This window comes from Oenanthe melanoleuca, chromosome 4 (genome assembly GCF_029582105.1).
Source record: "Oenanthe melanoleuca isolate GR-GAL-2019-014 chromosome 4, OMel1.0, whole genome shotgun sequence".
Lineage (NCBI taxonomy): Eukaryota > Metazoa > Chordata > Aves > Passeriformes > Muscicapidae > Oenanthe > Oenanthe melanoleuca.
This window is the reverse complement of record NC_079337.1, coordinates 55,256,548-55,283,680: the sequence shown is the minus strand read 5'-3', so window position 1 is coordinate 55,283,680 and position 27,133 is coordinate 55,256,548. Positions and strand designations below refer to the sequence as shown.

The 27,133-nt window shown below is 39.2% G+C and overlaps 2 protein-coding genes across 2 annotated transcripts in view; one reads left to right on the top strand and one right to left on the bottom strand.

The window, feature by feature from the left end:
- The window catches only part of FBXL5 (F-box and leucine rich repeat protein 5), a 40,934-nt gene extending 34,821 nt beyond the window's left edge, over positions 1-6,113 (bottom strand). The window contains exon 1 of the mRNA XM_056490911.1: positions 5,919-6,113. Coding sequence (XP_056346886.1) covers positions 5,919-6,056 — 138 coding nt within the window. The 5' untranslated portion in view covers positions 6,057-6,113. The remainder of the gene's footprint in view (positions 1-5,918) is intronic.
- Positions 6,114-10,032: 3,919 nt separating this feature from the next.
- On the top strand, positions 10,033-25,599 carry BST1 (bone marrow stromal cell antigen 1). The gene is made up of 9 exons (XM_056490910.1): positions 10,033-10,372; positions 14,077-14,206; positions 15,244-15,379; positions 15,859-15,941; positions 16,534-16,610; positions 19,152-19,244; positions 20,717-20,803; positions 21,264-21,323; positions 24,317-25,599. The coding sequence occupies exons 1-9, from the start codon at positions 10,203-10,205 to the stop codon at positions 24,429-24,431; spliced, it is 951 nt and encodes a 316-aa protein (XP_056346885.1). The 5' UTR covers positions 10,033-10,202; the 3' UTR covers positions 24,432-25,599.
- The last annotated feature ends 1,534 nt before the right edge of the window (positions 25,600-27,133 follow it).

Sequence of the window (27,133 nt, the reverse complement as noted above, 5' to 3'; positions counted from 1 at the left end):
GCCATGGAAGACTTCTTTCCTGACTTATACCCTCAAGGATACAGGTTCCTACTAAGACTTGGTCTTCTGGCCTTCTGTGAGGTCACACCTGAAGTCCCAGGAATGAAATCTCCCACTGCAGTAACTCACAAAACAGACCCACAGCAAAAACGTCTTTGCACCTCTGCATCAGTCTCACTACAAGTTCCTAACACAAATGTGGGCACTGGAAAAATTCACCACTCCAGCTTAATCCATCTTGGGCATTAACTGCAAAAGCAAAAAGCCAAGTCTCAAGAATTACAACTTGCAGTATTTAATCAATTAAAGCACATCCTAGGATAGCTGCACAAAACCAATACTAATACTGATACACACTAATTACAGTTCCTAAATTTTTAGAAGGCATCCGTTTCTTTCTTTTTTATTTTTCTGTAACACAGAATGTGAGAGAATAAATTGCTGCTTAAACCAGAGGACAAAGGTGGGTTGTTACTGCTCTCCAGAGCAGACTGGGAAAGAGGATGAAAAATCACAGCAGTATGTAAAAGGTGAATGGAAAACTTTTTTTTAATACAATGCAAGGGCAAAAATAGTTAATATCTAATTACTTGGGAGAAAAAAACTGCTACCGTGTCTGGCAGGCAGAAAAAAAGATATAAAAGTACCTGGTAAGTAAGAGAAAAATAGGTGTTTTGATAGACAAAATAAAGAAATTATGAAAAAGTAGCAACAAGTGCTAGAAGTATCCTGAAAAAAGAGTGAAATTACTATGCATCTCTGAAAAACCTCAATAAAACCCCAAAAACATTTTATCTCTGTTGTTCCTCATTTCAGACTTCCTGTGGCACTCAAAACACATTTATTTTAAAATGTAGGTATTTAAAACACATTGTCACTTCCAGATTCATTTTCAAAATATTCTTCCTCAAAAAAAAAAAAAAATTCAAAGCTGCCATTTCACAGAAGGTATGGTAAAGTTACTGAACTATTCAGGATCCTGAAGCTAATGTGGAAAGACAACTGGTACAGCCCCTGATGAAACAGACAACAAACTGCTCACCTATCTCTGGATGCTAATGAGGAGATTTAATTTCCTTCTATCAATGAAGGAGTTTCCTTCCATCTTTTGCCTGCCGTGAAAACACAGCCCATCTAAGTTTGCAGACTTACTAGGACTAAACATTTCAAGTAGCTCTTTCATCCCAAGCATAGGTGAAGGCAGATGCTCAATGATACAGAACATTAAGTGTGAATAACCAAAAACTATGCATTTCTAAATCAACACAAACCTATTTGAAGCAATACTGGAAAATGAATGACAGTGTACTGAAATACTGAAAAGGGATTTCAAAAGGAGAACAAAAGCTTTACCAACATTTTTTAACAAGAAACACAGACACACTTATCTTCTTGGAATAGGCATTTTCTTGTTCTCAAGGGCACCAAGGGAAAAACATTTCACTTTGAAAAAGTAAGTCCTAAGTTAATAATTGGTCCAGTTTTTCAGATTTCAGTCCCCCTGGCTGCCACGACCTTAATGTGGTCACCCTGTCCAATGCTTTACAATGCCAAAACAACTTCAGAGTATTTTTCACTCCTAAATGGTTTACCATACTACAGATAACATAAGAATACCACAGATTTAACATATGAAAACAATTCATTCTCTTCAGCAGAGGCCAAAGATAAGTGCAGAACAGCATTTAGACTTCAAATTAGAAGGACAGAGAACACAGATTGCAAGAGAAGAAAAGCAGTACTTTAAGTCATCTATTTAAGAGGAAAGGCAGATGACAACAGAAAAACAATGTCTTCTTTGATTAAGTCTAAATGAAAAAAATTATTTGAAAAAATATGTATGGCAACTAATTTTTAGCAAAGAGTCAGAAGTGTAGACTAAAAAAGAAAAATATTAGTTAAATATTTAAGCAAGTCACCAGAATATTACAAAATTGATCCAAATTTCCAGGAACAACTAGCCAAAGCAATTACTGAACCATGAGAAATAACTGCAGAGATCTTTTGTAAAAAGATGACATCACAGGAGACTGAAGTCAGGCAAACAAAAGAACCTTAGATGTTTTTTCTCAAACACCCTAAGGTTTCACAATAAAGCTGAGCTATTAAAGCTCAGTTCCCTCCTGCCACGGTTCATCCTGTTCCCTCTCATACTGACAACCTGGTTCTGGAGCTTGTCTGACCTCTTAGTGAGCCAGTTTACTGAATCACCTTTCGCTTCAGCTCCCTCGATGAACAAGCTGCTCATCAAGGGGCCAGACAAGCACAAAGGATATCATCAGCAATTAACCCTTCCAGCAGCAGCCAGTTATTACATCCACTCAGTCACAGTATGAAGTCTCACACTAGTTTTGAGAGGCAGACAGAAAGACATGAGAACAAGCAATCAAACACTGATATCTTCATTACGGCATTTAAGAGTGCAACCATATTTCCCATTGCTAAAGCACCCTAAACTTGCTGGGCAATTCTGTAACACAAAGATTTGAAAATATGCTTTGGCTGCAGTAACTCCACAAGCGAGCAGGAAGTTTGAAATCCCATAATGGAAGACCAGGTGTTTTGTTTCTGGGAAAGGCCTAGCCAAAATTTAATTGCAGTCTGTACGTAGACCAGAGTCTGCTACTTGAGTAGTCCCAGTCTTGAAGCTATAAGAAGTAACAATTGGCCAGAACAGATTTGTTTAGAGAAAAGAATCTGACTTCCTTTTGATAAGATAACCAACTACTTAAAAGGCAAATGATACATGTTACAGATCATGATCTTTCTAAGGTTTTTGGTATTGTTTTGCCTTACAGCCAAGTAACTGAGTCTGCAGGAAATCACAGGGTAGCTCAAGCACCTCGTTGTGCTCTCAAGCCCAAGCTACCAGCTTCCAGCCGAAGCAAAATGGGATTTTCATTATCAGCTGAAATCTGTGTTGCTTGGTTCATGACAGATATGATACTTTCAGACACAGCTAGGAAAGCTGGTGTTACACAAGTGGCACATTCTCAAGTGCAGAAAACACAAGACCATACTGCGACAACAGAAACTGCCTCACTGGACATCAGCATGCTGACTTGGACGAGTGCATACTGCTCCATACAGGATAGGAGTCTAATGAAAAAGAAATGAAAGGGAATTTGAGCATCAGTCCTCAGAGAAGCATGGGATTATAGAAGCACAAAGCAAGTACGCTGCTGTTAAAAAAAGAACTGCAGAACAACAAATCTGCTCTACTCGACACCAGCGTCGTCCCGTTCTGCACAAGATTTCAGGAAAACACAGACATAATTAGGCTGAGGTTTCACAGTAGCTTCAGTCAATCTAGCTGCTGGCTGTCACAGTCCCACTCTCTGCCTCCCACTGGCTTCAGTACCGGTCTGACCGGTGCTTGCTGGCAGCACTACATCAACAGAAAACCTACTCTGCTTCAGAAAAAAACCTGTTTGCTGCCAGTTTGGAGCCTTTGTGAGTCACCTCAAGCACTGATGGGAGCCAGAGAGGCAGGCAGTCATAACAGCAGCAGTCAGATGGCTTAAACTGTTAGAGAATGGCGCTTAGTTCTGACAAAAGCAACAAGTACACTGAGGCACAGCAAGCGTGACCCATGTGATGGAGGAGAATGAATCCGTTTGCTTAAGCCACATAACTAAGATGGAGGACACGGCCACAAGTGCAAATCGGCACAAGATCTTTCTGAAAACGAAGAATGGTTCACTAGAGATGGGAAAACAGAATCTGCTCTATTTGTAGCAAAGATGACGTCAGGCATTAGGACAAGCATTTGTTATAAAGACTGCCTGCTGTAGCACTCCTCTACCTACAGGGGGGACACCCTCAGGGAACTTAACGAATTTTCTTATCAGAGTAGGAGATAGATTTGATAACAGTGTGGATGGATTTCCTTATTAAACATAATTCCAATTACTCGTATTATCCAAGTCCAGGTAAAAATGCCATTTAAGAATGCAGCAAAGGTACAGTGAGAACCTTGCTAGCAACAGCTAAAAAAGTAGGATAACTTTTCTAAAGCACCGAACAGTTTAGATGTCCAATTTACTGTTCTGCCTCATATGAAGTCTGGGAAGAACAAAAACTGAGTATCTCTGTCCTAAAGGATTAAGTGCCTACCTTAAACACCTACTTTTTCCATCAGAAACATTGTAGTTGTTCTCCTGAGAAGCAAAGCATGGATGAGTCCATTTCACCCTCACTAAAATTTGGTGGAATTTACTAAATTCAGACACTAGCAGCAGCTATATTACAATGTACAGGGAACCCAATGAACACAGGTAATGTGTAACTCACAAAATTAAAGAACCCTCAAGGTCAAACTAAACTTATAAAAGAGCAGGGTTTTGGAGATTACAATTACATGTAAGCAGAACTACAGGCTTACCTAACTGCAGCATCTCAATTACCCAAGAAGGAAAACCAAAAACAATCTGTAAGTAATTTTAGTGCAAAGCTGGCATTATAAAAGTCACAGGCAAGGCACAGACCCCAGGTTCAGAAACAGGGTTAAAGGATGCAAAATTGAACACTTTTTTTTTAAAAGTGCCGTTCCTTCATGCTTGCACTTATTCAAAGGAAAAATGGAGCAAGCAAATTCTTGTATAGAAACTGTGAGAAAATGAAAGATTATAGACATTACAAACTGTAAAGTTTTAATCAAATTTTGTAACACTTAGGAAAACAGTAATTGCTCCCCAGGAAGTTTTATCTGGCATGGTAAATTTGGTCAAAACTTTGTGGGAGACTCAATAGGTGACAAAAATGCCTTTCTAGGAACAAAACCCAAATGACTACAAGATCTGGAGGTTTAAATGAAACTTGTTCTATTGGTGTCAACAACGCTGAAAGGAGTCAGTGGCTGTGTTTGTTTCCATTCAAATAAAATCCACGTTATTTTTGTTACGATACCACAAATTTTTCTGATGCCACAGATTAAGCTGATTGCAAATGTACTCTCAGATAAAAGGCAAAGTGAAAGAAACTACACAAGGTCTCCCCTTCTCCTCCCCCCAGACTCTGTGCTCAGCCCGTCCCGTTGGCAAATCCTGCAAAAAACAGCTCTAGGTTTTCTTTAACCTGTTCACAAATGGAAGAGGCACATGAATGGATCTGATGAATCCCAGAGCAGTGCAAGGTGACATGCAGAAATCGGGAAGGAAGCATGAACTCCCCCATACTGCTGGCAGCATTATAACTACCTCTCATGTAACTTCAGCTTTCTTTTAAATGTCTGTAGCCAATCTGGTTCTCCAAACAGCCATTTACGCCCGGAGATGGGAGGCACAACTTCTTGCAGTAGGAGTGCTGGCTGTGAAGTATTTGCCCAAAGCCTCCCACAACACTCCAAGCTGCTGCAGGGAAGTTTGCCTTTCAGGTGACACATCAGCCTCGATTATTTAACTACCCTGCTGCAAGAATAAAAACTACTTCTGTCCACGAGCAAAATGATATATATTTAAAACAAAATAACACACCTAGGGTACCCTTCCGCCACTCGCCAGCTGAAGGCTGCGCACAGAACCGCAAGCGCGGTCCCTGGCAGCCCGTGAGCGGGCAGCACGCCCCGTGCCCGGCCGGGCCGGGCTGACCGCAAACACGGCCGGGCCGGGCCGGGCCGGGCCGCGCAGCAGCGCCGGGCCCGCGGGGGCTCCGCCGGGCTGCCCGGGCCGGGCGCGCTCCCTGCGCGCTCCCTGCGCGCCGGGCCGAGCGGGACACCCGGCAGGGCAGGGCAGGGCAGCGGGGGCAGCCCCAGCCCCGCGCGGCCGGCGAGCGGCACCGGCGGCCCGGGAGCGGCTCCGAGCCCCGCGGCAGCGCAGGGCAGAAGTTACCGGCGGGGCCGGGGCGCTGACAGCTGCGCACTCCCCAAACCCGCCCTCCCGCCCCGGGGCAGCGGCGCGGAGGCCGCCCAGACCCGCTACCTTGTCGCAGTAGAGCCCCACGAGCTGCTTCATGCGCCAGTGCGGGGCGGAGAACACGTCCACCTCCTCGGGGAAGGGAGCCATGTTCTCCCCATGGAGCCGCGCCGCTCCCGGCGGCGCGAACGGCGGCGCGAGCATCCGCACCGCGCGTGCGCCCGCCCCGCGTGACCGCGCCCGCCGCCCCGCGCGTGCGCCGCTGGCCCCGCCCCTCCCGCGGGCGCGGCCTGGGCCCGGGCGGCTCCCGCTGCGGGGCTCCCGGTGAGGGAGCGGGGGCCGCGCGGGTGTGCGGCCCTGGGTCTGTTCTGATGGGCTGCTGTGCTGCCCGACTGCAGATCCCATCCTTGGCGACGCCACGGGAGCAGCTCGTGGGTGTAGAAGCATTTCCAGGATCAGTTAGGTTGCAAAAGACCTCTGAGGTCATGGCCTCCAACCTGTGACCGAACACCGGTACTGGGTGCCACGTCCAGTCTTTCCTTAAACACCTCCAGCCATGGTGACTCCGCCACTCACCCCGGGCAGCCCTTTCCAATATCTAATTACCCTTCCTGTGAAGAAATTCTTCTGATGCCCAACCTAGGCCTTCCCTGGAGCAGTTTAAGGCTGTATCTTGTCCTATTGCGGTTTGCCTGGGGCCAATGACGAGCCCCACCTGGTACAGCCTCCTCTCAGGTGTCTAGAGCAGTGAGCTCCCCTTTGAGTCTCCTCCAGGCTCAGCACCCGAGCTCCTTCAGCCGCTCCTCACAGGGCTTGTGCTCTGTTTCCCTTCTCTGGACATGCTCCAGCCCCTCAGTGTCCTTCCTGAACTGAGGGGCACAGATCTGGGCACAGGATTTGCAGTGTGACCCTCAAGAAAAGTCCTAGGAAAGCCATTTGGATGTGCTGCAGCAGGGAATCTGCGCCCAGCCTTTTGCAGCTTTTGTGCCAACAAGTAAAGTTAAGTGTGTTTGTTTAACATCCAAGGCAAATGGACCAGAAACACCTGGCTGTCATACTGATCTCCTTGTGCAACATTTCAAAGTAAACAGGAACTCTTGGCCAAATTGGGACTGCACATCGATTTGACAAAAGCTGACTGTCAGCCACCATGTAGTGCAGTAAAACTGTCAACCAGCATTGTGATGTTCAGTAAATGTCACCGAAATACATTGTCAAATGCACTAGAGATGCAGCAGGCCTTTCTGACTGAAAACTGGACAAAGTCTATGGTGCAGATATTAAATGTATTAGAGCTAGTGAGTTCATAGGTGTAAGCAATTCATTGTAAACATGTTGAAATATTTTCAGCAAGGTCACGTGAGTTTTTAGTCCGGTATTTCTCAACATACTAATGTTGGGAATAAAATGCTGGTAAAAGCAGTAAACAGTGAACTGAAGAAGAGATCATGTTATGAGTGTTACTCAGCTGACACTGTGCACAATAATCTTTTTATCTCTTTATCTAAGGAGCTGAGTCTTAACCAATTGCAGTATTGGGCATTTCCTTTTCCGTGAATCCTTTACTCCTTGAAGGACTTTTGAACACACTGACCTACTTAGCCGTATTTGCAAATATGTACAAACCTTGGAAGGTTAAATTCTTACAACTTCAGAGTGGGAAAAAATAGCAGTTACACAGGAGGGAAGACAGGAAGGCGAAGCACAGGTGTTATGCAGCCAGAACACAAACAGCAGTGTTTACTGCTTGACTACTTAGCAGAGCTCTGACTTTGGGCTTGAGCACTCTTTGACAGAGAGTATGTCCTGGCACACAAGGGAACAGGCTAGACCTTGTGTTACTGCTGTAGGTAGACTTCTGCACTGAAGACACAAACCCTTAAGAAACAATGTTTGAAGTTCTTTGATTACAGAAGGGCTTGTGAATATGAGGTCCTATTTCCAGGCCTAAAGTATGTGGTCATACAGAATTGAGGTTATTCTGCCAGAAATTCATGCTTGAGTAGTAACAGAGGATTAATGTTCCCAGCTGTTACACCTTCCTCCTGCTGGAACTTTCCACTCCCATCTGATAGAAATAACAAGAGAGAACATGTTGGTTCCTCATCTTCTGGGGTTCAGAATGTAAAGATATGCTGAATTTCATGGTTGTTTGGGTTAATATTCAGTTTGTGAACTACAGTATCACCAGGGCAGATATGCTGGTAATTTTCTGACTTTTCTTCATGGGCAATAACGTCTAGGAGAGGGGGACAGAGAGCAAGGAACAGTGATCTGTATTCACCATGAATTGCCAGACCTCAGGAAGCAAGATAGGCAGCCAGTTTGTGGCAGTACTACAAGGGAAATTATCTGTAAAGGGATTAAAATATTGACTTTTCATGGTCTAGTTTAAGACTAGGCTTGGTAATTTTTTACAAGAATTTACATGGAGAGATCATTCTGGAGATGGATTCTTCATTAATGTAAAGGAATCATGAGATTCTGTATTAAAAGCTAAAAGTAGACAAGTTCAGGCTAAGGTTTTACTCTCCAGGCTATCAAACCACTGGAATCCTGGAGGTTGTTTATTTAGCCCATATCTTCTTCCCCAAGGTACTGCATCCTAACCTAGTGTGTACTTGGAGAAATGCTCAGTATCTGTCTTCATGACTTCTTAACTTATACTGTATGTTTTAAGCAAAAGTTTTAGCTTTGATGCAAAAATCAGTGACAATTTCTGCACATTTCTGTATAGAAGATCACATCAGTGATGCTTCTGCTTTCTGTTGGACCCTGAAATAACTAAACAAAATTTGGTTACAGCAAAGTTGATAATAAAAGAAAATGTTCAGTGACTTCCATGGACTGTTGTACTCTCTAATCCTGAATCCAAAGTATTGGCTTGAAAGCATTTGATTAATGTTGTGGTGCCCTATCAGCATGAACATAGAGAGGTTAGGAAGAGAAATAGGAAGAAAAAGCATTAGAGAAGCAGCAGGAGTACACAATTTCCTGTGTCTCCACCATATCAAGCACAACATTGCATATCCGTTTCTGAGTAAATCTGGCTTTCCTGAAGACTCTGCTGCAGGTAGCAAAGCAATTGGCTATCTTTTATCATATTTACAGGAATCATCAGGAATTTACTCAATGATTAGCAAGATTTTTGCCTCAGCAAAATCCACCAGCTGAGTGCATCAACAGAAGTGTGACACTGCATAGATAAATACATAAAAAATAAAATTATATATTCACTGAGGCACAGAAGGGAAAGAAGGAAATAAATAAGGAAAGAGAAAAAGAGAGAAAGAGAGAGAGAGAGAAAGGAAGGAAGGAAGGAAGGAAGGAAGGAAGGAAGGAAGGAAGGAAGGAAGAAAGAAAGAAAGAAAGAAAGAAAGAAAGAAAGAAAGAAAGAAAGAAAGAAAGAAAGAAAGAAAGAAAGAAAGAAAGAAAGAAAGAAAAGAAACAGCATGCTCCTCAGAAATGTGAGTGCATAGACAAAATACTTGGAGGTTGATTTTTTATTTTTTAAGGGAAAAAAATAATGTCGTCGTATTTGCAGCAGTGTATACCAGAGAATATTCTGAAGATTAGATTGATTGGTGCCTTTTTGATGTTCTAACAGAGTACTCAGGGAAAAGAACCTGGAGGAAAATGACATCAGAAGTTGAAAACATTTTTTCAGTGCACAGGATATAAGTCTTAATCCTTCTGTTTCTCCTTATGATTGATTCATGACTGCAAGGTAGTTTTATTTCATGGAGATATGATGTATATACATATCATCAAACCAAAATGTCACTGTCCCTGTCCAGGGGAGAGATGGAAAAAGAGCTGACTAATGTTACCCCTATGTGTGATACAAGATAACTCAAAGACTTGGATATTTAAATTATCGTTGCTGTAACTGCATCTTTTAGATTTTTTTTCACTTGCAAGCATTTATTGATGGTTTATGAAAGTGTAGCACAGCAAGGAGTATTAAGTGAACCAAAGGCATCCTAAGTATTTAAGTGGTAAAGGCTTCTTTTTCTCCCTTTACATATACTGTCATTTCTCACATACGGAAATATACTGTAATTCTCTTCAGTTATCACCAGGTGGCCTTAAAATCTCTTGCTTTTCTGAAGTGGGGAATAGTTTAGACACGAGGAAATGATGTATCTGTGTGCTGCAATCGTACCAGGAAATAGTGAGCTTATAGTTCCCAGCAAAGTTTACTTTTCTGTCTTTGTCTTGTGTACTGAGCTGTAGCTAGTACTGGAAATATTAAGCATTAAGACTGCAGGTTTTCATTTAAATTGCATCACTGAACTCTCCTTTTTTATTTCTTTTTTGTCTTTTAAGAATTTGGATTGTCAAGAATTCATGATGATGAGCCTTTTTTTCCCTCTTTTATTTTTCTCTGTTCTGTGTATGAATAGCTTCTCAGGAGTGCAGGGGAGGAAATGGAAAGGTGAAGGTACTACTCAAAACCTGGAAAGTATTGTCATTGGAAGATGCTATGATTATATTAGAATTGTGAACCCTGCTGTTGGGTAAGTTTTGCTTGTTTCTGGATTAGTTTTTTATGTTCTGTACCAAATGATTGCTAATCAGAAGCCTGATGTTATGCTTCTAGCATGAAAGTGATCCTTTTTAAGCCAACATGCTTGTAGCTGTCTGGAAACAGCAAAATAACTTTGATGAATGCCATATTTTAAGTAAAGTAGTGTAATCGAGGCAAGATTTTTAATCCTTCAATTCTTTATTTCACTTTTTTTGCCCTCCCCCTTCCTTATTTTCTCTAAGAGGAACACAGAAATTACAGGGATGGTGTTTTGGAAGTACCAAATCTGACAGCACTCCTGGTGGGGCCAGCTTTGCCTTGCATGCCTGTATGGCAGGTCATGTAAGAAGGGGAACACCTTGCTTTATAGCTATCCTATGGTACTGAAGGAACCTGTTTAGCTCATCTACCTGAAAAATCAAGTAGTAATCAACTGCTCAAGTAGGATTATCTGTGAGCTTTCATTTCAGTTCTGTGACACAGAACTGGAGGTAAATCACACACTTTGCTAAATTGAGCACATTTCTGTCTTCCTTGCGTTGTAAGGGCTTCAGTAAAAAGGAAGAAAACAAGAACAGTGTCCTGGAGTTCAGCCCTTTCTTCTGCCACTAAAAAGTTCACACTAACAGTGTGAAGAGGTATTTACAGAGAGGCCCTGGCTGGGTTCCTGTAGCACTGAATTGCTGTCTTAAAACAGGGTTAGATGATATTGCAAATATCACCTTATTTCCTCAACCTTCCATTTTTAGTTCCTGTTGCAAAAGAGGAAGATAAAGGACATAAAACAAATTTTTCACTTTTAACAAAGGCAAAACAATATATTTCTGCACTATAACACTCAGCTCATCAGAAGTATTTTGTTTCAATTTCTTATGAAGGAAAAAATCATCCTAATGCAAATAACACAGTGCATGAATTTCAGTGGAACGGTTCAAGCTTGATAAATTTATAAATGTGTCACAATGGAAGGTGGAAGTAAATTTTAAATATAGATTTCTATATTCCTACAATATAATATATAATGTAAAATATGTGAATTTAACTAACAGTTGTGTTGGTGATCTGGTCTTGCAGTAGGCTCTAGATAGGGAGAGCTCCTGCAGGACTAAAGAGATGCCACTTCATTTATATCTGAAGTGGGACATGAAGAATAATATAGAATATGCTAGAAGGAGCAACACAAAGGATAATTACTGTGAAAATTTTAACCATATTGTTAACTGATTTGAACTTTTAGAGATATAAATACAACATTCTGGAAAACATTTCTGTATTTCTCATGGTTATGATAGTTTTGTGATCTAACGAATTCTGGTTACATTTTCACAACGTGATTTTTAAAATTGAGGAGTTTGAACATATCCATCAAGATATTCTTGCTCAGGAGAGCATGAAGCCAGGCAGGACATTAGGATGACTTTCCTGAATTTAGACCAAAAATGACATTATTAAAAGAAGACCTACACAATTGATGTTATATAATGTGGGGGTTTTTCTCTTTCCTTTAGGTCTATAAGCAAATAATGTATTCCAAACAACATGGAAATTTCATATTGTACAGATGCAAAACAGATATTCTAATTATTTATAGCCTTTTCTGTTTGTTGTCTGTTTCTTAGTTGCCCCCTGGCTAGCTCTTATAGAGTCATGACCACCTGAATAGGTTTTGCTTCTGAATTTATAAGAAAATTTTATAAAAATACTTTTCTAACTTAAAGGAAGCTAGCAAAACGTGCCATTACACTGAAACATAAAGATGTTTATGAAAATCTAGGAAAAAACCTTCCCACTTCTTAGAATATGCGAAGTGGCAGTCAACAGAGGCATTTTACAAAATGCTGTGGCCATGTAGAAGTGAGGAATTTGAATTAAGATCATATTTGACATTTTCTAATAGGTGTATACTAAATAGCACTAATGTTCCTATAGTACTTTTCCTCCATATTTGTTTATTTGTAGTATATCATGAAAGCTTTGAAAACAATTTTTTAAAATAAATAGTGGGAAATTAATCTGACTTACTAGTGTCTACTGTCTAACATTAGAAGGAATTGTCCTGCACTGCAGTCCTTCCCCACCCTGTAGTTTCAAAAAGTGTTTTTGCCAGCTAAGAAGTTTTGAGTGTTAGAGCAGAATAATCCTTTTGATTTACAAGCTGTTCAAACCTGGATGAGAAGTCATGAAAAAAGAAAAGCAGTATGTGAATTAAGCAGAAAATTATTAATGGATTCAACTGTCAAGAAAGATGTTAAAAGTTCAGTTGATCATAACTCACAAGTACTAACGTAAGTGCTTCAAGTAGAAAGCTCTTTAGCAAAATGAGACCTAAGTATATACAATTGTCAAAAGCCAAAGTATAACATCTTGAAATCAGAAATAGGGTCCAAATTCTTTTATTAAGTAAATCTGTTTAAACCTTGAAACTACTGATCAAGGATCATATTACATCACTGAATATTTTCAGGTCAAGAGCCATATCTGCTTACAGTATATAGAGAATTTTTACATAGCTGTTGGAAGCATGACCAAAGATTTCTGTAAGAAATTCCATGGTCTATTTCCTGCATAGCTCATCACAAGGGCTCCTTTAAAGTGTTTGTGACATTCAGTGTCACAAAGCTGCTCCCTAAAGAACCTGTACCAGCAGAAACCATGCTGTCTGTGGATGATCAAAACACGGTATTGGTAAAGTTTGGTCTAGTTATCAGGACTACTGTTATTCAAGCTAGAGCTTTGCAATGACAGTTATTCATGTTAGGAAGGCTGTATGCACATTACATAATTATTCTGTTGTGCAGTGTTCCTGGCATGGACATTGTCACAGCATTATGTGGGGAAGGTACTGTGGAAAAATGGTGAAAGTAGAAACTCTCTTCTTAATTACTCCAGGCAGGCTCAGAGCTGTGACAGATGAGATCCTAAAAGTCCAAAGAGGTAGGACACTTCCACCTGTAGACAGCCTGTCTTGTCCCTCCATGGAGGTTATCATCCCCAAGAGAGAGCTGGCAGAAGGGAAATGTTGGAGTGCACAGCCAAGCGTCTTATTTCAGTGCTTGAAGTGTTGAATGCTAACAACATTCTTGTAGTTCTTGTAGCTACTGCACAGTGACAGTGTGTGTCCCACACAAACCCTGGTCACTGTACTCGTTCCAGTAAGATAAAGCTACAGTCCCAGGGCCTAGAAGCAGAAGGCATCTCTTTGTCACAATCCTTGTTCTACCACTGAAACTTTTTAGCAACTCATCCTGCATTTGAATCTGACATTTTAGGAGCAATATTGCATTCCAGCAGTGTTGGATATTTAGCTATGGTTTATTTGAAATGGCTTTTTGAATCTGGAGAATTTCAAAGAAAGCTTTTTCTTCAGTATTTCTACAGTTTGCTGGATAGCAAACTCACTATGCATACTGTACCTACTAAGATTTTTATTGAATCATAATGTGTTTCTAATTCCACACTGTAAATGCTAATATTTTCCTTGCTACTTCTTCCTTATCTGCTGCAGTTATGACTCAGAAGAGGAGATCTCTATGCTCTTCCTGAGCTACAAGTTTTTTACCACCCTGACTTCAGTTTTCTGCCTTAACCTTATAGGGATTTTAATTGGGGTATTTGAAGGAGTTGAGAACGAGTATCTTTCCTGCTAGGCATTGAAAAAACTATTTTGCTATTTGTTTGTTTCAATGGTTACAGTGAGAAGAATTGTTCACAGATATGGGAAGCATTTAAAAATGCATTTATTAACAAGGATCCTTGCAGCATTCTACCTGAGGATTATGAATTATTTATCAACCTCACATTGCACATGATTCCACCTAACAAGGTAATAATTTTTTATCTTAATTGCCCTGTGACATACAACAGATTTTGCATGACACACATCAGATTTTACGTGACACAGCTCAAAATTGACAAGTCATTCTGTATCTGACTTGTGAGTCATTCTTCTTGACTGGTCTGTAGTTTATAAACTAGACTCTGTCGTTTATAAACTAGACTCAGACTTGATAGCATGTTTCAATGTGTTTGGCTCCATTTATTTTATGCAGTAACTTCTCAGCAATGTCTCTTCATACTACAGAGATCCCCCAATTCTCCTGCTGTCTGGGAGCTCTGCCATAGTCCCTGAACTTCTATTTTTCATTAAGTTAGGTGCTTTGGCTGCAAATGCTGTGCCTGCTATCATCTTTTGCTTTTACTCCTCAGAGCTAAGTCTCATGGCAGTGGCATGTTAAACATTGAGCAAACGAATGCAGAAATGAGAGCAGACCTTGTTCTATGCCAGAAAAGAGTAAGGGTTTGATGTGCTGGCAATTTGAAAGAACTGTGGAAGTGCAAAAGATGTGTTGTGCTTTAATGCAGTTTTTCCTCTAGCACAATTATTCCTCACTTCTAAATGATACAAGCTAAATCAGCAATTACTGCTGTCAATATAGCTTAATTCATGAGGAGTTCCACAAACACAGAAGTAACATCTAGACATATTATTTTTTTTCACACCATAAGTCAACATAGCAACGAGATTTCTGGTAACATGTATCTAGCTTTTAAATATCTTCCTTTTTTCCTGCTTCCCCTAAATCTGTCTGTTAGGCAAAGCTAGGCCTAACTATATTTAAAGTAGGACTCTATCCCTTCTCATCAAACTAGTAGTGTTCCTCAAGTTACTTGTGATCAAAATGCATACCTCCTGAAAATAGAAAACTGTGTTCCTTTAAAGAGATAGCTAAAATTTCTGGTTATTAGCTTGATTTTGAAAGAAATACCAAAAGATATTTTAAACTATTTTCAATACCCCATAATCTCATTGTGTCCACACCTAAGTGTTGGTACATTTCTTCTCTGTGTTTTCTTTCCTAGTCTCTTTTCTGGGAAAATAATCAGCTGTTAGTCAATAGCTTTGCTGACAGAGGACGTCGCTTCATGTCTCTGGGTGATACTCTGTTTGGCTTCGTTGCAGATTTTCTGCACTGGTGTGGGCAGGCAGACAGCCCTGGTAAGACAATGAGTGCTATGTTAAGCATTTATCTGTAAAACCATAATGGAGACCAACTGCTGTGTTCTGGAGAAACTAAATTTGCTCTTACCCCACAAAAAATCAGGGATAGCTTCACTGTCTCGTTCTCTGTTGTATCGTGTGAATATTTAACACTGCAGTCAAGGGAGCACACAGTGAAATCTAAATGGTCCTACAATGGGGATAAACCTCTTTCTCAGTCATCTGAAGCTGGAGCTCCCTGCATCCCAAGAACAGAGTTAGAACCATTTCAGCTAAATTACTGAATCCTCAAAATATGTTTGTGTAAACTACAAAGGATGGAAAATTACTGAAAAAAACCAACAGCTTTCAGTGCTATGTCAAACGATCTTGTGGGTTCAGTGAATAATGCACAAAAATATTTAGTTGCTTTCTAACGTCACTTTTTATAGTCATTATTATCTCTCTAATAGCACAAATCACATGCCTTCCTACAGGACTGGACTATGAATCCTGCCCTACCACGGTGGAATGTGAAAACAATGCAGTGGAATCCTTCTGGAGGATGGCCTCAATCACTGTAAATATTGTATTAGTGCTGACTTCATACCTCTGCAAGTGTGTCTGGGGTGGTTCAGGAAAACATTGCTAGTTCAAAACAGGTTTAAGTCTGTAACTCTACTGGATTGTTTCCCCTGATAAAATGAACACTGTTTTAGACTGGCTGCAGTGTTTTAGCAAGAAGAATCTAACATTCACCTTAGCTAGTGTGTTAAAATTCTATTAGCTTTGTTAATATAAAGCATATACTAAGCACAGTAAGCACACTGCCTGTCTACTGATTACAGGTCCTAAGTGACATTTGACAGCCTTGCTGAAAACCCTTTACTCACATACCAAACTCTAAAGAGAATGGCAAAGTGCTTTCTTCTTGTGCTGAAGAAACTACTAATAAGTGTGAGAAAATAGCTTGAGAAGAACCATTGAATTATACCATGGCCTGTTTGGTTCCTGCCCTTTTCACTGTAGTGACCTGCTAGGGTGCTAGTCTAGTATTTTTTTTCTGATATTCTTAGTGGCAAAATTCTTTCCTTGGTCGCTGTTGTTTGCAATAAAATACCAAGTTATATGACAAATCTGTGAGATCTGAAAAGCATTGTTATCTATTGTAGTATGCACAGCACAGCTCTGGGGTGATACACGTCTTGCTGAATGGTTCTGCAGATGAAGGAGCTTATCCACAGCCAGGGTAAGAGAACTCACTGATTTCTGTGTAGAATCTGATAACTACAAAAAAGAAAAGTCAACCAATTATTTGGGTCTTCTGCTGCACAAAGCATGAGAAGTGTAGCTGAAAGGAGCTGTTGCATCAAAATCTGCTGAGTTGTGGGGACAACTGTTAATTGTTCCTAGCTGAAGGAATAATACATTGTGGATGGAAACAATCCTTTCAGCTTCTGCATTTTACAAACTGCTGTGGCAAGCACAGTGAACACTTTGAAAGCTGAAGTCCAGTCAGCTAATATACTGTGGCAAAATGTGTATGTCTTCGAAAAGATGAGTGTTAACAAAATTTTCCTTCAGGGATATGTCCAAGTAGAGGATATTGTTACAAGCAGTGTAGCTTTTGTCCAGCCTACGAGCAAACTTGGTAAATTCTAAAGGAAAGTATTTCTCCATGACCAAGTGTGGACAGTTTGAAGTCTATTATGGTTTCAGAAAGCAAAATAAGTTTGTTGAGGATGATAATAACAAAGATGAGCTTCCTTTTCTCCTTAGTTCCTTTTATATTAAGGACAGGTGTATTTTTCCTGATTCAGAGTTGTACCACCTTGCAGAAGTTCATCTAAACTTACATTCAAAACTTATTCTAAAAGTACACTCTTTAGGACTTTTACTATATGTCTGTAGTGACTACTTACCTGTGGTAAAAAATGCATCCGTCTTTACTGCATCAACTGTCCTGTCCAAGGCAGATCAAAAAATTACATATTTTATAAACCCATAGAAGAGATCCCCCTCCTGTGTATTCACTGAGGACTAAAAATGACCATTGAAAAGGCAATTTTTTCTCTGGATAGGAGAGAAACAACAACCATCTTTTCCAAAACACCTCCTAACTACTTATCTCTGTTCCCCAAAATGTCCATCTCTGTACACAGCTTTCAGCTAATCACAAAGACTTATACAGTCTCCTTGGGTTGGTCAAGTGGTCAGCTGGGATCAAATCTTCTGCAGATGGTAATGCCTGGCAGCAGGCCAATACCCAGAATCTATTCTGGGTAAAAAAAACAAAACCCTAAATGATTGGAAATCTTTACACTACGTCTTGCTAAAAGGGTTAGAAATTTGTGGCTTTGAAATACCAGCATCTCACAAAAATAAGATTCCTTATTTTAGAAATGGATTCCTCATTTCTGTTAATTTACAGATTCCTTAATTCAAATCTCACACACACATTAATTCCACTAGTTCCCTGTGTTGCCAGTCTGGTGGTATTTTAACCAGTGAAATCACCACTGGGACTCAGCCTGCCAGGCAGAAACAAAGCCAGTTACTCCATCTGTTTTCTTTGCTGTGTATCTCCTAGTCCGTTTATGACTGAATTTGTTTGAGAGCTCATGTTTAAAAAAAGCTAGAAGCTGAATAATTAATAGCAGAAGTTAACCTGAAAGATCTGCCTGTCTTCCTAACCACCTCTCTGGTCTATTATCAAGTATTTCAAAGCCCCTTTCAAAGTTTATTCAGTTTTAAAGTTTGTACACTTAAGTCATCATTAAGTCACCTGATATCATTTCAGTTAAAATTAGTTTCTCATTTCATGACAAAATAACTTTTCTCATTCACACAGTATGAATTTAGTTGGCAGTTTTCTTTAATAACAGTAACCACTTCAAGTATTGGTTTTACTGAAGTCAGTTGTATATTGTTCCTCCACAGTTTCTGGTGTCTCTAGTTAAAGATTTCTACAAATTTGGGATCAAGCTTCTTTTTTTCCTGGCAATAACATATGCATAACTGAGTAAATGAGTTGAAATCTTTATGTTTTGTTATATTTTCAGTATGTGTTGGACAGGCTTGCATGCCTTGGACAGAAAGGCAAACCAGCTGTTGCAGCCACTGGTCTCTGGTCAGCCACTGCTGCACCAGACTTAACCAGAGGAAGCAACTCTTGGTATCTGTTCTCCTGTTCCACTTCTCCAGAAATTTAAAATAATTTGCTAACTTCATGAACCAACAGACACTGACAAGCAACACATGTCATGTGCTCTCATGGCAGAGCCCCAGTATCTGCCTGAAGGCACCAGGAGGACAGACCCACATTGTCCCTTCTTCTCTGTGGAGGTCTCAGAACAGTTAAAAGGGCTAAGAGACACTGTAGTGCTCATGCAGACATTTAAGAAGCATGTTGGGCAAATAGCAAATCAGAGGAGAGACCTAGGCCCAGACTTGGACCAGGCATTCAGTGAGCCCTTACAAGCTTTCTGAGGGGAAAAAAAGCCCTAAGAGATTGGAAATCATTACATTACATCTTGCTAAAAGGGTTAGAAATCTGTGGCTTTGAAATGCCAGCATCTCACCAAAAAAATCAATCTAGAGACATTAAAATCAACTTTTGGATTTCATTTCTTCTTACATTAGATATTATGAGGAAGTATCAAATGCTTTTTATTTTGTTTTTGCATTTTTAAAAGTTCATTCTGTTTCACTTTTAGGTGAATTCATTCATGCAGAGGAGGAAAAGACTAATTTTCATGTTCTTTGTAGTTAATTTTTTTTCTTGACTCAGTTTTTTTGCAGATTTTGAAATACCTAATCTCCAGAGAGGCAAAATTTCACAAATTGTCATTTGGGTTGTGGATGATATTGAAGGGCCAGATATGTAAGTTATGTCTTTAAGAAAAAAAGTTTTTCCCTTTCAGACCTATCTTTAAAATTTCACCTTATCTTTTTGTTTGATTATATTTGCATACTACATAAAGCAAAATATTTTAGATGCTTTCATGAACACAGAAGACACAACATGCCATTCCCATAGAGTATAGAAATACCAGCATTAAAGAAAATACAAATAAATTCTAATATTAAATCTGGAGCCAACTCTTGCTTAGATGTGTATATGAATCTCAGACCCTGCATGAAGATTGAGCATGAACAGTTTTATTAAGAGTCAATCTGAATTTCAGATTAAGTGCTAATGAGTGATATTTCTCTCACCTTGCCATATGCACTTTTCATTTTCACCTATCCTAACTGCTTGAAAATTTGTACAAGCAGGCAAATATCAACAGACAGATCTTTTTCTCTCAATAATCGATCCAGTAATAACATGTAGGCTTTAAAAGTGTCTAATATTTCTAGTAATTTAATTAAAGCAAAAAAACAAATAAGTATTGAACAAACATAACAAAACTGATCAGTCCAAAGAGAATAGTCTGTTGTGTATTTTACCACAATGCTGTGCAGTCTGCATAGCATGGTTCAGATGAGCATTTCTCATTCTGTCTCTCTAAATCAAAGACTTATACCCTCTGGGAGGTGAAAAACATACAGCTCATCTTTGCAAAAGTTGCCCTTTTTACAAAGAAAAGCTAAGCAAGCACTGAATGTTAATTTGTGTATCAGTAAATGGAGGCATGGGAGTAATCATATATATTTATTAATTGTTTTCTACAATTACTTTGTTGGTCTCCATATGATTTCTTTAGTTATGGGTATTTACTGACCAGCAGATAAGTAGCACTGGCCTTAATACTTTATGTTGGTTCAAGTTTAGAGGTCTCAGTAGGTTCTGTAAACTTTCTTATACTAATTGGACTACAAATTAAAAAATCAGTGCTCGAAACAGGAGCTGTGTTTAGGATTGTTGCTGGGTTTTTTCTCTCCATGTTTTTCTATTATTCAACACTCAAGAGAGAGAATAAACTTCCAACAAGTACAATTCTCATTTAATAGAATGAACTTGTTCTATAAAGACAGATAGCATCAACTTTATCACGACCTAAATAGTTGCCAAGGAATATTGCAAACAGAACACTTACTATTTTACAAAATAATTTAGATATTTTTCTGTCTAGTCAAATATCAAATTTAGGATTATTGGTGAATATAATCTGAAAATGCTACCCTGGCTGAAGTTAATCTTCCAGACTCTCTAAACTAAGGATAACTTGTGAAGCAACAGTAATGTAAGCAAATGAAACATAAATAGCAGTGTACACCATTCTTCTGGAGGTGTTACAGAATACAGAAGAGGCAAAGTAGTGGAGATTTACTTTTTTAATTCCATCAAGTTCAGTGAAAAGAAGTTATATAACACAAGATTTGCAATAATACTGAAATCCTTCCTCACAGAGATTCCTGTGGAACTCATACTGTAAAGACATTAGAAACTAGGCTGAAAACTCTCGGTTATGATGTCACTTGCACTGACAATAACAAGTAAGTGAAAACTTTTCATTAATATGCTGTATTTGTAGAAACACCTTATCTATTTTCATTCTTACTGTTCAATACTGAAGTGTCAATAATGTCATGTCTTCACGAGGAACTGATATGTTGAAGGGATTTTTCAGACTTGGCATTTTTTGGTTGTGAATTAAGCAAAACACTACAACTTATTGTATGATTGAGTGGGATATTGTACTTACTCAATGTCAGACACAGAAGATGGCCTCATGTATTTGGATTTAAAATCTAAACAACAGTTAAAAACATGACTGAATGTCTTCAGAATTACCAGTTATATATGTTTCACAGCTCTAGTCGTTCCCATAGATTGTAAGATAAATTTAATGAAGGGAAGATTTAAACGTGATAGTACTATGAATTTGTTTCACTTTCTCATTTTTTTCCTCAGTTGTCTGCCTGAAAGGTGCTAAATAAAGTGGTATTTTCACAGGTCTGTAATGTTCTTACTCTGCCTGGATAATCCTGATGATTCTAAGTGTGCCCTTGCATCGTAAGTAAAAGAAGTTCAACCTATCCTCAGTGTCATTACAACTGAATAAATTATGCAGAAGTCAACAGTTCAACAGATCCCACCTCTACCACCTGTTATATATTCCCCATATACAATAGTGGTCTTGAATTTGTTACTTACTGTGGATTGAGTTAGCAGATTCTAGTCACAAATTGTGAACAACTGTCTGTGAGCATCTGCTGTTCAAAATTAAGTGTTAATGGGTTCTCATTGATCACACAGCAACACTGGATATTACTGATGATGTGAAGTTTGTTATGATAAAAAATCTATTACAAATTTGAACTTGCTTTCATTAATATGATTTCTTGAATAATCAAAGTATAGATCAAATGACAAGAGAACTAAAGGACATTTCTCCAGCTACTGGAATTTTCAGTTCTAAATTTTGAGGAAGTTTCCTTTTAATCTTCCATTTTGTGTTAAACTTAATCTCTATATTTTAATATATTTACCTTGGGTAGTGAGTTATCTACAAAGAATGCAGATTACATCCAAGATGTAAGTTCTTAATTAGCAAGCATTGCTCCCAAACTCCCTACTTATCTATATTTATCTATATTATATAAGGAGCATTAAATTAATTTATTATTAATTTATTATGTATCTCAGTGAATTTAAAGATTACTCTTTGGAGTTCTGACTATGTTTCTTAATCTATATCCTGTTACACATTAGATACTTGAAGATCTGAATGAGAACTTCCTCACTGTTTGAAATGTTGTGGAACATATAGATACATAAACACTGTTTTGAAGTTACATTCTTTTTATGGATAATTCATGCTTTATTTCTTACTATCCTTTCTTCCCTATTCAAGCACATGCAAATTTTTGTTTGTTAATATCTGTGTGATATTGCAATGATAACTTCTGCTATGGAAGTCTTGATTTGCTGTCCCTGGTTATGGCAGCAGAGTGGTGCAACTCCAGCTTGCCTGCCACTGGAAGGGGCTGTAGTGCTTCATGCAGTACAGACAGAAAAAGAGGTGGATATCACCTTCTTAACATATGTCCAGTTTTTGGTACACAGTTACAGAGAAGTGAGTATTCCCTGTTCTTGCTGGTCATTGAAAAATTTTACTCACCTTGCCATGCAACATTTATTGCATGCAAAATATAACCTAGCACCAGCATATAAAGTTATGAAAATGATGGGTTTATAGATACCACTGATGAGCTCCAGCCTTCTTCTAGGCAGTAGATCACAGAACAGACTTCCTATTAGGCTTTGGTTGGTCACAAAATGCCACTTGCACAGTGGATTAAAATAGGGTTTCCTTTGAAAATACAGTTATCCCTTTCAAAATAACAGCTGTGAACATAGTGACAATATTAGCAAACCGGAAGAAAAAGCACTTCACAGGACTTTGGAAAATACAATATAGTATTGAGCTCTTAACAGAAGATTTTTCTTCTCTCCCACGTTTTAAATAATTTTCCTCAAAGTTTTTGTGATGTGGTATGCTATTCAGCTGAGGAAACCTGGATGAGAAGGTTTTTGGAAACCATTAATGTGTTTCTCCTTTCAGCTAAGGGATGAGCATGCAGTTCTGCAGTTTTGCCACATGGCGTTTGAGGTATAAGCAGGGGAGCAGCCGCCCCTTCCTTTCCACCCATGGCAGCACTCAAAGTAACAAAATCACTGGGGTATTTGAAACACTCTCCTGGGGTAACTCTTAAGCAACTCATCTGTTCTCATCCTCCTTAGGAAAAGTTTCCTTGCTTGTTTCCTTCATAAGCACTGTATTCCATCCCATATGCATGGCACTGTAATAAGTTTGATTAATTTCTTATATATCCCAAATCACAATAGAGCTTCCCAATCTGAATGCAAAACTATCATTGCCTCTCCCTGAAATGTAAGTAACTGAAATACTGCAAGCCAATGAATACTTACATTCTTCACAAAATCACTTAATTCTCTGCAGTTAATAACACAGCTTCCATAGAAACTAGCTGCCTTTTCAGGAAGGGCCTTAAGCAGATGCATATAAATGATTTGATGATTATCTCCTTAGGTACATTTTCTGTGTGGATGGATTCCTGTTCTGTGATGGGGGTGGTTTGGTCAGTAGGGGTGTCACTATTTGGAGGGTGTCTCTCTTAGGAAAAGTTTGCTTTGCAGAGTAGCTGTTCTCAGTGTTCATATTGCCATAATAAACAGTGAAACAGGCACACAGGCTCTGATGCATCCACTGTCACAAGGGCTTTTTGCTATTACAAGGCTGATAGCTGCCCTCTCAGCTTCCAGAGAATAATGTCCTGAGCCCAAAACCATCAGAGTTGGACAAGTGACTTTTTATGTGACCACAACTCCTGTTACATTGGCATAGCAAACGAGAGAGCTGGGTCAGGGTAGCAGAAGGATGGCCTAGAAGGTGCTGTAATGTACTTGGGGCTTCTTGCCCCCTTAACTCCTCTCCAGACTTGAACTGTGTTCCTGCCGAGTCCAATTTGGACTTTGGTTTGTAAAGATGTTAGGAAAAACTTGTGAGTAAAAAATCCCCACTAGATGGCAGAGATGGCTTACAAATGTAAGCAAGAAGGAAGCCAGAGGCAAGCTGTTAGTGTTGGTATGTATTAGTTGCATTATTGCAATGTCAGGGAGATACAGAAATGGATCAGGATACTGTTGCACCACGTGCTGTGAAAATACAGTCCTCCAGGACCACTGCTGTCTAGAAGAGCACTATAAAATCATAAGCATAAGGCCAGAGACAGCAAATGGATGTGGAGAGACAAGAAGGCTCTGGTGTAAAGGTAGAAAGAAGAGATCCCAGGGTTTTGCAAAGATATTCTGTTTACAGAATCATGACAGGAAAAGGAAATTTGTTGGCAGGCTCATATAAAGAAACTTCTAGTTTAGCACTTGGGCCACAAACTTCACCCTTGGCAACAAACCCCTGATATTTAAAAGAATCCTAACTCCGCTTTGTGCTGTGAACATCCTGTTTGTTTTCTCTTCTTCAGATCTGCACCAGCAGCACAAAGAGGACCTATATCTTCAGACAGAGGAGGCAGCTGGAACAAGCTCATGTTTGTTTCTTTTGCAAGCTTTTTGTTCAGATTTGCTTTAGTGTACTAAGTTAATCAACTGAATCCATATCCTCTGTTTGCCTTAGCTGGCTATAAGCTTGGCTTCAGCTAATTTCTAACAGAAGTTTCCCCCTACTTTTGGGACTGTCAAACCTGCATATTAAAACCCTGCATACTAGATACTGGCTTATTTTAGTATCAATAATTATCCCACTGCTACTAGAAAGCCTCATTTTCTTCTTCTAGAAGAAAATTTTCTTCATTTTCTTTTTCTAGAAGAAGTTAATTGCTATTTCCTCTTATCTTTATTCTCTAGAATTAAACTGAGAGTAATACTTCCTGTTCACATATTTCAGAAAGAACAATGATGCTATACCTGTCATGCATCACCCACAGAGATTACTTGTTTGTAAAACCATCCTAGCATCTGACCTTGGAAATGAAGGGACTGATTATCATGTTTTGGGAGGGTGAAACATAAATTAAAGTGGGACAAATCTTAGATTGCTCACTTGACACAAGATGCAGTAGGTAAGACAGTGGAAAAGTAAACTCAGTTTCATAAGTGGTCCAGTACTTGGGCCAAACTTAAATGGTACAGAAAGATTCTGGGTGCATACTTGCATTCAGTATTTTACCACATAATATCAATTGCTTCGTTATCCACACAGCTGTTCCTCAGCTGGTGTTTCCTGGCCACTGGATGGCAAATAGTCAGAAATACCAGGTCTAGAAAGTTCCATAGTTTTTCCACCACAATGTGATTTATGGTATATCAAATTCAGATAAGAACCTGCCAAGTCAGCCATTGGCCTGCTTGCAGTGAGCTTGGATAGCAGGGCTCAGAACACACTGAGAAGAGAGCAAATGCCAGCCTGAAGGTTTCTTGGGTTACTTGTGTGAATTCCAGTGCTCCAACTAGATGGTCATCTAAACCACCAAGACATCCAGCTACCAAGATGACATAAATCTTCAGAAGGAAATCATCATTCTACAACAGAATAACTTTATGTAGATATTTTTGCACATTTTGTATTAGCTTCTGTATTATTTATTTGTGTTTGTATTGACTGGTTGTTGGGAAACTTGGGGAGGATGTTCCTGTTATCTCAGTGAATCTCATTTAAGGGTCCATAGTAGATTTACATCCTTTCAATCCCTGATGCAATTGTATCATGTTGTATGTTTGAAAGATAAAATATTTAAAATTTGTTGTAGTTGCTTATTTGTCTTGCTTCCCTGCCTGTAATAAGCTTTAATTTGATTTTAATGCAAATTTCTTTACATTGCACACATATTTGGGTTTGCCTAGGTCACAGGTGGGTTTAGGCTCCAGTTTGAAGATTTTTGTATCTGTTTAAGACACAAAAAGTACTGAAAGTACAAAAGTACTGAAATCAGAAGTTACAGACCTTTGAAAATCTGGGCTGTATTATGCCTCAGAATTGTTCCCCATCTGTGCTGTAACTTTAATCCTTTGATTACTTGAACATCCTCTTCATTTTTATTGGGTTTTTTTTTTCATGTATTATTTTTTATAGCAGCTTCCAGAGTAGCAAGAAAGGTGTCTGTAACACAGTCACATCTCAGAGAGCTAAACAATTTTCATGTCTTCTGTTTGCCCACAGCAGATCACATCATGACACATTTTGAGCCACAAGCTGTAGAGAAAGTGTGTGTGAGGCTCCCAGGTGTCCATGCTATCATCAGGGCTGGTGTGTCCTACCTACTGAGCTGTGTGAGGTCCAGAGAACAGCTTAAAACCATTAACCATGTGCCTCTTAGCAACTTCCATCCACAAGCCAAGCACCCCAGCTGGCCAACTTTTGCTTTCCAGCTTAGGAAAGCTTTCCAGCCTCTGCATGTGATTGACTCCAGCAGCACAGACAGTGCTGGCAGTTACACATGGTACCAAACACTTGGTAGAAAATGCTAAATAATTCTGTTTTGGGAAAAAAAAAATTAAAATACTAAGTAGGATAGCTACAATTTAAACACCTGAGGTTATTTAATGAATAACCTTATGTCAAAAACAACACTCTCAGAACTTCTTGCAGTGTTTTCTTATTTCTAATGTTCTTTCCTCTTTTCCCTTTATTTCAACTCAATAGCAAAGACAGCAATTTCTTTTCTAATGCCTGTTCAATAAAGTGTCTCAAACTTGCTTTAAAAAACTTGGGGAGATCTGTAAAGACTTTTAGCTAACCAACTAATATAGTAAAAAAAAAAAAAGCAAAAAGGCAAAGTTCTAGACATAGATTTCCTGAGATTTTTACAGGCAGCAAGTTTCAAGCTGAGTGTGAATCATTTGTTTTGAGCTTAACATAATTTGTGCAAAAGAACAGTGTGACTGGCATTTTGGAAGCTGAGGGGCAGAATGTGTCAGCAAAGCAAGAAACAATAAGGTCATTTGTTACTCCCAGAGGGAGGGAGAGACATAAACATGTCTTTTTTTAATTTCTACATCTATAAGGATGTGAATAGCACTTTTTACAAATATATGTTATACTTAATTGGTGACAATCAGCAGGTGAGCCTGTGCTATGTCTTGAACACCCAGGAAATGCTCTGATTAGCTGTGCCAAATGTGGAGAAATCATATTGTCCAAAAGGCTTCTGCTCTTAAACTCCTTCAAGCCTGGGGAAGTTCCCAAATACAGATTCACGATGTTTCAACCATTCATATTTGTACTAGCAGTACTACAAAAACATCTGTTTCCAGATGTGAATTTGAGGGAGAAAATGTTTCAG